This window comes from Nipponia nippon, unplaced genomic scaffold (assembly GCF_047370975.1).
Source record: "Nipponia nippon isolate SJK-2023a ecotype South Korea unplaced genomic scaffold, ASM4737097v1 scaffold_3, whole genome shotgun sequence".
Taxonomy (NCBI): Eukaryota; Metazoa; Chordata; class Aves; order Pelecaniformes; family Threskiornithidae; genus Nipponia; species Nipponia nippon.
The window spans coordinates 56,737,667-56,749,520 of NW_028262347.1; the positions used below are offsets into that span (position 1 = coordinate 56,737,667).

At 49.0% G+C, this 11,854-nt stretch overlaps 1 protein-coding gene across 6 annotated transcripts in view; it reads left to right on the forward strand.

The window, feature by feature from the left end:
* Positions 1-11,854, forward strand: part of MRTFA (myocardin related transcription factor A) — a 101,081-nt gene that overhangs the window by 85,001 nt on the left and 4,226 nt on the right. For 2 of the 6 annotated variants that reach the window (XM_087765689.1, XM_087765690.1), the window contains 11 exons: positions 1,244-1,319; positions 1,996-2,157; positions 3,588-3,763; positions 4,224-4,379; positions 4,885-5,138; positions 5,495-5,666; positions 5,953-7,068; positions 8,233-8,403; positions 10,016-10,180; positions 11,085-11,258; positions 11,680-11,740. In XM_087765689.1, the coding sequence (XP_087621815.1) occupies positions 1,244-1,319; positions 1,996-2,157; positions 3,588-3,763; positions 4,224-4,379; positions 4,885-5,138; positions 5,495-5,666; positions 5,953-7,068; positions 8,233-8,403; positions 10,016-10,180; positions 11,085-11,258; positions 11,680-11,740 (2,683 nt within the window). Of the gene's footprint in view, positions 1-1,243; positions 1,320-1,995; positions 2,158-3,587; positions 3,764-4,223; positions 4,380-4,884; positions 5,139-5,494; positions 5,667-5,952; positions 7,069-8,232; positions 8,404-10,015; positions 10,181-10,331; positions 10,662-11,084; positions 11,259-11,679; positions 11,741-11,854 lie in introns of those variants that run through there. The other 4 variants (XM_087765688.1, XM_087765687.1, XM_087765686.1 and 1 more) reach the window with 2 other exon arrangements.

Here is an 11,854-nt window from a genome sequence, read left to right on the forward strand (position 1 = left end):
GGAGCGGCTGAGGGAACTGGGGTTGTTTAGCCTGGAGAAAAGGAGGCTGAGGGGAGACCTTCTTGCTCTCTAGAACTACCTGCAAGGAGGTTGTAGCGAGGCAGGGGTCGGTCTCTTCTCCCAAAGTAACAAGCGAGAGGACAAGAGGAAATGGCCTCAAGCTGCGCCAGGGGAGGTTTAGGTTGGATATTAGGAAAAACTTCTTCACTGAAAAGGTAGTCAGGCACTGGAACAGGCTGCCCAGGGAAGTGGCTGAGTCTCCATCCCTGGGAAGTATTTAAGAGATGTGTGGATGTGGTGCTTAGGGACATGGTTTAGTGGTGGACTTGGCAGTGCTAGGTTAACGGTTGGACTCGATGATCTTAAAGGTCTTTTCCAACCTAAACGATTCTATGATTGGAACAGTGGACTTTGCATTAAGACTAGCGTCCCAAAGGCTTTTGCTGCTTCTCCTCTTTTTTCCTAAAACCTTCTTATTAAGTTAATATTTTGGTGTGGGCAATTGAGTGAGTGTGGTGCAGTTTTCTGATTGACTTTAATATTTATTTTCTCTGAAGTCCCATTCTGATGGCCAGTACTTACCAGTCTGTTACCCACTGCTCCCAGATTTCCATCTGGCTGTGTAGAGGATAACACGCTCAGCCTGGACAGGGTCATCTCTGTACATTGCTTTGTAGTGCATTCTCCAAAGACAGAGCTAAAAGCAGTCCTGGAAATTAAATGGGTCTTGTCATAACATTTGGATTCTGCCCACCATGGGTGTGCATGGGGTCTTTAGCTTAACAAATAACATATCTTTAAACAAATAAAAGAGTATGCCCAAACCACAAGCCAGCCCCAAATGCCAGCAGCATATGAAAGTATTTGCTGGGAGCAATGGAACCAGTGCATCTGTCTTTAATGTAAAAAGAAATGTCTTAAATTTCACCCTGACACAAGTTAGTGGTGTTGCATAAAAGGGGAAAAGAGGGCTTCAGCCCTTCAGTCCTTTCCGGTTTCTGTTCTGTGGGGCAGCAGTGCACTCTTATACTGAGGCGCGATGTATGGTAGAAGGTCACCTTTAGAATAAGCTCATTCTCTGGGTCCTCTGGGACAGAAGATATGCCCTTTCTCTGTTCTGTGTTTATTTAGCTCTCAGTAACAACTAAAGGTGGTTGTTTCTCTTGTTTGTGCTGTCCAAGATTACCTCACTCCTGTGTCTGATCAACTGAAATTGGTTCTCGCTTGTGTATTTTTGCTGCAGACAGAGGACTATCTGAAACGGAAAATCCGGTCCCGGCCAGAGAGATCAGAGCTGGTTAGAATGCACATTCTGGAAGGTATGACACGTGCTAAACAGGAAAACATCAACAATAAACTTTATCATAATTACTTATTTAACATCTTTCTATTTTGCCTCTGACCTCCAAGTCTGTCTTTCAGTTGGGAGCAGGCAGAAGATCATGCTTATTGCATGATTTCTTGGGAGGGATTCAACTCTGCTTGCATGGAGATTCTCAGAAGGATCTGTTATGTGACCTCAAAATTGTGCAGTTTTGTGTAGCTGAGCAACAATGAAATGGAATGCCTGTGGATTGCTCTTCTACTAAGGGAAGACACTGTAAAATATCCAAGAGGGAGTGAGGCAAATTTGATCTAGTTAGTAAGCACCTCAATTTCAGAGAGGGGGTACTATGCTGCTGCTGAGTACCACATCTTGGGACACAACTGAAAGGGAAAAGGTGAATGAGAATTGCGTGACATCAGTTTGAAAAGAAAGAATTTGTCCTATTCTGGAGTCACAAGGGCTACTGTAGTTATCTTTGTAACTTAAATATATGTAATATCTGTATTATCTTTATAGTGCATAGTTATCTGTTGTTATCTGCAACTGTTTTTCTGTAGTTATCTACTGTTACCTTCAGTTACCTTTCTGAATAGAAGTAAAATACTGCTGAAGTGCATAGGTTGACCATTGCTGGATTGATGCCGTTTTATTTACTTTCCCCTGAACAGAGACCTCAGCTGAACCCTCCTTGCAGGCAAAGCAGCTGAAGCTAAAGAGAGCCAGACTGGCAGATGACCTGAATGAGAAGATAGCGCAGAGGCCAGGTCCCATGGAGCTGGTGGAGAAGAACATCTTGCCTGTGGAATCAAGCCTGAAGGAAGCCATTATTGGTAAGGCCAGAGGAGGATCTGTGTTGAGGGCATTTCCTGTAAGTGGCTGTGATTTCCTATCAATTCACCTGCTTGCTTAAGGGAGTGCAATCCCATGGTTGGTCTTGTTTTCCTGTCTCGGAAACAAAACCTTTCAGCCCCGAGGATTCTGAAGAGCAGAACTCCCTCTGGCCCAGATAGTGCTACAGAGACATTAAATTATAAGGAGTATGGACATCCCAGCATAACGTGAAAGCAATTGAATGCCCTAAAGACTTGAAAGACTGTTGAAGATTGCATTCCTTAGATTCTCTCCTTAAAAATCTCTCTCTTGGTATAACATGTCAGCAGCCTTGGTCAGGGAGAACCCACTGGCTTACTTGGATCAGGGAGGAGACAGAATATAAACAGGTGTGATGAAACAAAAGCTGTCTGTGAACTTAAAAACTTCAGAGGATTCAACCCCTTTAAAAATAAACCAGAACAGGTGTAAATCATGCCAGTGCCATTCCAAGGGCTGAAAGGAATGCTGAGGAATAGCCTTCCCACTGCCTCAGCAGTGCTCTTTCCCGTCTCCCCAGACTGAGGAGTCTGTCTGCGTCTGTGGTTATTCATCCCCTCAAACACACACAGCTACTTTAGAGACAAATGGGATACAACTGTGAGCAAGACAGAATACTTTTAATGAAAAAGGAAAAGGATAGTGTTGTGGGAGAGCCTGCCTTCACTATTGCACACGAAGTGTGACCTTGTGAACTGGAGCATTAGAGATGTGGCTTCCTTCTGACTTTGACACCTCTCTGGATTTCCGTTGCTTTTATGTTAGGTGCAAATTATAATATTTTCCCGCTTACCAGGATTAATTTGAGATAATGTAACCTAAAAAACATCAGTGCATTACAAACGTGCACTCAAATGAATTTATCTACTGAACATGTAGATAGGCAGAAATGCTAATAGCAGTCAGGGCCACCACTTAATTCATAGCCCTTGTTGCTTATAAGACTAGAGGACAATTTGGGATTCTGTCCTGAAGAAGGATTCTACCTTCTACCGCATAGGATGAACACCAAAGAAACCATGACTCAACTTTAATTGTCTAACCTTCTTCTTCTTTGGTGCCAAATGATAATCAAATAAGCCATGTCACAGATCTGGGTTTGGGCAGAGTGAAGTAGCTCTCGTTATACGTCCTGATCTTGTCTGGCTAAGAAGCAAGGGAAATGGTTCACCTCGGTCTGCATCATTTTATTGTACTAATAGCAGAGATGAATGTTTACACTTAAAACTGATCCAGTTTGGGCTCTGTTGTCTCATTTTTGGTTGGTGCTTTAAGCACAGCTCATACACAACTCTCTCCATGCCTTCATTATCTTTGTGAAACATCTAGTGTCAAGTGAAATGATTTCTTATTCCACTTTAAAGACCACAGTTGATATTTGTGTTTCTAGTTGGACAGGTGAACTACCCAAAGGTTGCAGACAATTCCTCCTTTGATGAGGACAGCAGTGATGCCCTCTCCCCAGAACAGCCAGCCAGCCATGAGTCCCAGGGGTCTGTCCCATCGCCGATGGACTCTCGGATTTGTGAGCCTCTCCCTAGCACCACTGGCACATCACTAGCTCAGGTGAGAATGCAGTTGCCTCCTGCAGTGCCCTGGAGCTTCACAGCTACTGCTGATTTGTGGCAGGATCCTAAAAAGTGAGACCAAGTGACCCTTAAAAGGTATAGTCTGTGAGATTTCACAAGGGGTCTTAGTTCTGTGTGGTGTCGGTGAAGTCCTCTGGTTATTCAGAAGCCCCCGTAGTGGTGCCATGTGGGCAGTCATTACTTGGTGATACAGCCTGTGTTGGTGTGTGACTGATTCTGGCAGACAAAGCTGGGAGATACAGGTGTGGGATTTTGATTCCTTTTCTGCCCTAAGAAGTTGTGCTGCTTCTCAGGGACAACTGAAGCAGTGGGTTAAAAGAGTCTGATGAATGACTTGAAACCTGTGCTGCTTCCCTGTAAGTGGATAGTTCCTGCGCTCTCTTAAACTCTTTCCCTCCTCATATGTGTATTCATTACGCCTTTTTCTGTCCCTGCAGGGTACATCCCAATTGCAGATTAGCACAGACTCCAGTGAAACACTTTTCCTACCTGAACAGCCACCCCCGCCTCTGCCACCTCCACCTCTTCTGCCTCCTAGTCTTACCAATGGAGCGGCTCTTACTGCTGCCAAGCCCCCACCAACACTCATTAAGGTACTATTTTAGCTGATTTCTTCGTTGCTGTAGTCTGAAGAAAGATAAGATGGTTACCCTGAAGAAGGTTTGGAGCTGGAAGTATTGTGTTAACAGATGCAAAGGAAGGAAAGCTTATTTCTCACTAATGTCTTCCTCTGATGCTAGTTGTAACATATTTAATAGGTTTTCTGATCCATGATGTATTCACCTTCTGTAAAATGGGTCCTGAATGCAGAATGTTTTGAAACAACCAGCATTATCCATAATTAGAGTCAGTGAGTCTTCGCTGGATGAGTAGGTGATGTGGTGTGCTGGGAAAGATGACCTGTGTTATGGTGCAGCGTAAGCTGCTGCAGGTGCTGTGACTGTACTGTTGCCTGAGTTAGAGAAGCACAGAAAGACCCTGAGGTCGAATCTGGAGAATTTTGAAATGAAAATCCCAGTGTGCGTTCTGGTTTACATGGGGTGTTGTGCTATTTCAGTGTTTCCATTCTTATTTGCTTCCTCCCTTTCTTCTAAATAGCAAAGCCAGCCCAAGTCTGCTAGTGAGAAGTCTCAGCGCAGTAAAAAAGCCAAGGAGTTGAAGCCGAAAGTCAAGAAGCTTAAATATCATCAGTATATTCCCCCGGACCAAAAGCAGGACAAGGGAGCTCCTCCCATGGATTCATCCTATGCCAAAATACTGCAGCAGCAGCAGCTCTTTCTCCAGCTTCAGATCCTCAACCAGCAGCAGCAGCAGCACTACAACTATCAGACCATCCTGCCAGCTCCACCAAAGTATGGGTCCTAAATGGCAGGTCTCTCTTAGGAAGCACTTGCTTCCCCAGTACTGTTAATCAGAGACATGGTGTTCTGGATGTGAGGTGTGGTGGTTGGGGGTAATGTGCTCAATCTCATTAAGTTACAACGGGCCACAAAAAGGGCCGGTGTCAGATGAATCAGACAAAAGCAGCTGAAGCGAGTTGGTTGGCCATGTAAGGCACGTGAATGTAGTTAAGGGCGCTCGTGTGCTTTAATGTCTAGGGTGGCACTAGTGACCCAGACGTTTCTGAACACCTATGATTGTTGACACTGAGGGCCTCTGGTGCCTTTCCACCCTGGTTTTGATGTCTGTGTTTTTTCTTTCCCCACAGGCCTCCAGGAGAGCAGCAGAGTGGTGCCAGTGCCCCTGGTGTACGCAATCTCTCTGCCACAGTCAGCAGCGCATCTTCAGTATCCTCTGGGTCCAGCGGGCTGATGCGACAAAACAGTAATGCTGCAGTGGGCAAGCCTGGCCCTCTCCCTGCCAACTTAGATGAGATGAAGGTAAATGTCCTGTGAAGCTGCACAGCCCTTTTTTTTTGCCGTTGTCAGTGGAGAGGGCAGTACTGATCGGTGTTGCTGCCCCGGAGCAGGGCTGAGTTGGACTGGCAGGAGTTAGTGATAGCAGCTGGCATTGCTACCCTGCAGTCTGTACCTGAGGTGCAGGTTTGTTGGCCTGCAGGAAGGTCAGCTTAGTGCTTTGCCCCATGGCTCTGGTAGCTGTTAATAGTTGTTCTGGTTAGAGTGTATGTTCTCTTAATGTTGCCCCCTTTTTTTTTTCCCATATCAGGTAGCAGAACTGAAGCAAGAGCTGAAGTTGAGGGCCTTGCCTGTCTCGGGCACAAAGACAGACCTGATTGAGCGTCTCAGAGCTTACCAAGAACAGAACGGTGCAGCCGGCCAAACAACCTCTACTCCCAAGCCCAGCACAGCAGCCATCCTCCCAAAAGCTGCCGAAGTGGTGGTAGCCTTCCCAGCTGCCAGGCTGAGCACAGGGCCAGCCCTGGTCACCACTGGCATTGCACCAGCAGAAGTAGTTGTGGCCACAGTCACCGGTGGCGGCGTGATGAAGTTTGGCAGCACAGGCTCGACTCCTCCTGTTTCTCCAACTCCTTCTGAGCGCTCGCAGATGAGCACAGGGGATGAGAACTCGGCCACCGGAGACACCTTTGGAGAGATGGTGACTTCACCCCTGACCCAGCTCACCTTGCAGGCATCTCCAGTGCAGTTCCTAGTGAAAGAAGAAAGCTCCAAGTCTGCCTCCTGCAGCGTAAGTGCAGCACCTAGGTCAGAGCGGTGCAGCACTGGTAACAGCAGAGATGCAGAAGTTAGGGACAAAGACCAGATGCTGCAGGAGAAGGACAAGCAGATCGAGGAACTCACCCGCATGCTGAAGCAGAAGCAGCAGCTGGTTGAGATGCTTAGACTGCAGCTAGAGCAGGAGAAGCGCTCTCAGCAGTCACTACCGGCCCCAGCGGCTGCAGGAGAAGGAACAGCCCTTGCCTCCAACCCAGTAGCATTTGGCGCCCAGGTCAAGAGTGAAAACGGTTTCCTGAGTTGCCAGTCTGCAAAGCAATCCAGTGGCCAAACAGACCAATTCAGCCCTGCACCAACCGCTAGCCAAATGGACACTTCGAATCCAAGCCCAGTGCCAAAGAAAGCCGTGATGGTGAAGCAGGAGGTGCCAGCCGCGGAAGCAGAGCCGCCGTGCCAGTCCCACAGCCCGCGGCTTTTCCTTGGCCAGCAAGGGAGCCCCCTGAGTGACCTCATCAAGGGCGCCCCTCCCCCCACCCTCATCACCGACTCCACAGGGACCCACATCGTCCTCACCGTGACCAAGCAGAGTGCCGAGAGGCAGGGCCTCTCGCCCCACGGGAAGGCAGGGAGTAGCTGCCCGGCCTTGCAGGTAGGCAAGGGTTAGATCACATCCCTGCTGCAGGCAGTTGGGTTCCTCTTTCCCTCTTCCCGCTCCGATGTTTCAGGTTACCATAGCATGACTTAACGCGGTGGAAATTCAACGCACTAAATACTAAAATGGCTGAGTTGCTTGCTACGATGGCTGGTAGTTCATGGCTTTGTAAAACAGAGCAGTGTAAGCAGATCTTCAGCAAAAAGACCAGGATTTGACCATGAACTGTGTACAGCAATGCATGATTGACTGTGTGCATCACAGGTTGTTCGGTGTTCTTCCAAACACATGGTTCTGCCTTTTGTCAGGCAGGATCTCAGGCTTCGAGGACAAGGGTTTGCTGCTACATATCACTACTTTTTGGAAGAACAACTATGCCTGTGGTAGTAAAAAAAGCAGGGTGTATCTCACCTCTTGTCCTTTATTAGAGAGATTGTAGTCAGAGTGATAGATACATCACCTCGTCTACCGAGAGCTGAAATCAGACCCTGGGAGCAGACTTTCTGTTTTTCGACTGCTCTTTGTTTTAATGCATGTCAGTATTTCAGTGTTAACAGAGTCTTTCATCAGAGATGATCTGCTATTCCCCTGTTGGTATGAGCTCAGCACTTAACAGAAGTGTTCTGAGTGTTTCTTCCAGGAAGGGATAAATATGTCCAGGTTTTATGGCATAAGTCAAACCCCAACATCTTCCATGGCATCAGAGAAGATTCTCATTCTCTGCTGCCCCATTTCTTGCACCTTCTGCAGAGCAAGTGGCAGTGTCTGCCATCAGGGGCAGGCACTGAGCAGGCTGCATTTGTTGCGTAGCAGGTGAGATGCAAGTCAGCTGTCTTAAATATCAGTGTCCAGTGTCACCCTTGATACCCCAGGGTATCCCAGCCGCTGCTCCAGAAGGGCACAGGTCCTGTGGCAGGTCTGCCAGCCCTTGAAGGATGTCATGGATAGCCCAGGGATTTAGAGTGGTACTGCCTCCTCTTTTAGGACTCTGAATCCCACCCCAATCTGATTTCTCTGCTTGTTGAAACGGAACGATAGACTGAATTTCCCAAAGAATGAAGAGTGAGGAAAACCAAACTTCATAAATCCTTTAAGAAATACAAGCCTTGCTCCATGGTGTGTCTGGGGAATAGCTTCTCACTGATACCCTTTTCTTTCCAGAGAGTACAATCATCGCCCGCTAAAACTTCCAGCCAACCGCCGTGTCAGCTACCTGCAAGCACCCCTCAGCAGCCCACGCAGCAGCAGAAGCAGCAGCCCACACAGCAGCAGAAGCAGCAGCAGCCCCTGCAGCAGCAGCAGCCCCGAGGACTAAACCAATCTGTCAGAAAGGTAGCTCGCTGCCTGCTCACTTTTCCTCCTTGTTTTTCTTTGCTTGCTGACGGGGTTTGTAGCAGCAATGGGAAGGGGACACACACACACAGCCCTGAAGAAGAAGGGGTGCTTGGCTGTCATGGTTTAACCCCAGCCAGCAACTAAGCCCCACCCAGCCGCTCGCTCACTCTCCCGCAGTGGGATGGGGGAGAGAATTGGAAGAGTAAAAGTGAGAAAACTCGTGGGTTGAGATAAAGACAGTTTAATAGGTAAAGCAAAAGCCGTGCACACAAGCAAAGCAAAACAAGGAATTCATTCACTGCTTCTCATCGGCAGGCAGGTGTTCAGCCATCTCCAGGAAAGCAGGGCTCCATCACATGTAACAGTTACTTGGGAAGACAAACGCCATCACTCCCAACGTCCCCCCCTTCCTTCTTCTTCCCCCAGTTTATATACTGAACATGTCGTCATACGGTATGGCATAGCCCTTTGGCCAGTCTGGGTCAGCTGTCCTGGCTGTGCCCCCTCCCAGCTTCTTGTGCACCTGGCAGAGCACAGGAAACTGAAAAGTTCCTGACTGGTGTAAGCACTACTTAGCAACAACTGAAACATCAGTGTGTTATCAACACTATTCTCACACTAAATCCAAAACACAGCACTATACCAGCTACTAAGAAGAAAATTAACTCTATATCCCAGCTGAAACCAGGACACTGGTGTAGCCTTGCCATTCCCCTGCCTCCTGCCGAACTCTAGCTGTGATGGAGAGCCCATCAGGCATGAAGTTTCAGGAGCACTAGGTGTCCATCAGGTCTTCCCCTATGGGCAGGCTTGGAAGTGATGTGGAGGCTTTACAGCAAAGAGCTCTGGGCTAAACCCTGACGGTTCACTAGCTTCTGCCCTTTGCTTCCACATCTGGACAGAATACCAGCTGGTGTTTTAAACAGGCGTTATCTATCAATTAAAAACGATGAGAGGCCAGAATGGGCAGCCTTGGTTCATAGTGGTGTCCCTGATTCTTGAACGAATGCTGCTGAACTGAAAAGGTGGCTACTGCACAGAGAGAGGGTGGTGCAGGCAGTAAGTCTGCTACTGAAGGTGGCGTGTGAGCTCTGAGAGGGGCAAAAGGATGTGTGTGACCTTTTACTCTCTGGTACCGATGAACATGCTGTGATTTCTGTTCTGTGCCTTGAGCATACCTGGTAATCATCTCTTTGTGAAGTGCAGTGCAGCTTCAGGAAAGAGAGCACCTCTGGCTTTACCCCTTCTCCAGGTGACGGCTGTAAAGAGGCTCTGCTGTGCATCTCCTCCCTTTCTAGCCCACATCAGGGATGACTTAGCTCTCTCTCTAACATGTAATTAAGATAAGATACAGAAAGATTGTGAAGGGTTTTTAGAGCTTGGAGGATCACTTCTGAGTCAGATGCTGGCAAGGATATGAAGACAGGAGTCATTTCTGGTGTAGTCAGAGTGAGATACCACTTTGCAAAGGGTCAGTGCCTTCATTTGCTTTGAGACCTTTGAGGAAATGCAGAAGGTAAACGAAGGCACCTTTTCCCTCAGACTCCCGTAGCTCGTGTGCTGTGGGGGCATCTGTAGTGACTTTCCTAATCCTTTTGCCTCCCTGTAGGGTCAGAAGCCAGGTCTGCGGGTGGTCACGGGGCAGCTGCCCCGCACCATATTGTCTTTCTCAGCACCTCCAAACCTGCAGCCCTTCTTCCCCAACCGTTTCCAGAAACAGTCCCTGAAAATTGGTGCTCCTGCCAAAGCCGGCCCACCCAGTGTGTCAAAAAAGGTACCCTCCCAGCACATCCTGGTGGCCTGTGCCACAACGCCAGCTTCCAGCCCCTCTCAGGAAGAGAGCAGACCCCAGAGCAGCTCTGCTGGCTGGGGCCTGGGGTCGCTCCTCTACCTGCAGGTCACGGAACAGACGAACGGCTTTCCAGGGAAAACAGGATGGGGAAGAGCACCAATATGTACAAGTGTTGGAACTGGCGTTCAGCTACTGCCCAGGGATCACTGCTCCAGGGGAGCAAGCTTCAGTGTGGATCATGCATAACTGCTGTAGAGGCAAAGACCGGATCCACGTTTCAACTTTTCTTATGGGCAGTTGTGTGCTGATTCATCTGGTAAAGCTGAGTCACGAGCACCACTTCCTGCAACACTTGGGGTTTCCTTTGGAGGTCTCTGGTGCTGCTGAGTGCTCTGGTGCTCTCCGCCCACCATCAGGCCGTGAAACCTGCTGCTAGTGAAGCTTGATTGTGTCCCCAAAGCAGGTACTGCAGAGGGAGGTAGCTAAAAGATAGGTCCTGGATATATTGTGCAGAGTAGGCTGAACGCAGCAGGGAAGTGCCCTCTCTGTCTTTCCAAAGTGCTAGAGGAATCCCCCACTTGGGCAGATGAGGCTCTCCCCATCCAGGAGCAGCCCGGTGGCGGTTTGTGGCATGGTTGCTTTAGCGTTAGAAAATTCAGCAAAAGATTTCCAGCTGTGGGTTGGAGGGGAAATCTGTCTTCCTCCCCTGCAGCCAGGGCATAGTACACAGAGTACACAGAAGAAGCCAGGCTGCTGGGTGCAGAGCAGTGCAGACCTCTGTGCAGCACTTGCCAAGAGAGGGGGTGATGGTCTCTCAAAGCAGCTGTGAGACAGGAGTTGATGTGGGCTTTCCCCTGATCGCTCCTCCTGCCTTTGTTCTAAACAGCCCTCATCGCAGCCCGGCTCTCCTGCTGCCCCTTCCCCATCCCAGATGGACCTGGAGCAGCAACAGCACACGTCGCTTTTTGGAAGTCCTCCACCTCCTCTCCCTGTTCCTTCGGTCCCAATGAAAGAGCCACCAGGCTATGAAGAGGCCATGAAGCAACAGCCAAAGGCCCAGGTGAGAGCAGTTCTTCTCCCCGGTTTCCTTGGGGAGCAGGTGAAAAGTTGCCATTGTAAATCTGCTTAGATTCCTGATCGGGGCCAGTAACAGAGAATGGAGACACAACGTCCCTTTCTAACTGCGCCTTCCTAGCTGAATTCCTTTGGAGGGTTTGGGGCAGACCCTAAACCACAGGTAGAGATCCCAAACCACTCACTGCCTGGTGAGTGTTAGTACAGCAGTTGCTGACTATATCTTCCCATCCAGTAACAGCCTGGGGTTACAGAGGATTGCAGTGCCATGTCTCTGTGTGCTCCTCGGTCTTGCTAGATAACAGCCCCATCCCTGGGGCGAGGGAGGAGAGCCAGCAGCCAAGGGTGTTGCCGGAGGTGGAAGCTCCCCGGTAATAGGAAGCTAATCCTGCGCTTGCTCTCCCCAGGAGAACGGCTGTTCCAGCCAGCAGATGGACGACCTGTTTGACATTCTCATCGAAAGCGGAGGTAAGGAGACAAAGCCATCATTTCCCATGGTCTTTGGGTTTGAGCCCGGGGATTATAGAGCATCGAGGGGAGAGTCTGTCATGGCCCAGGTCTTTGCTCCCGCATCCCTGCCAG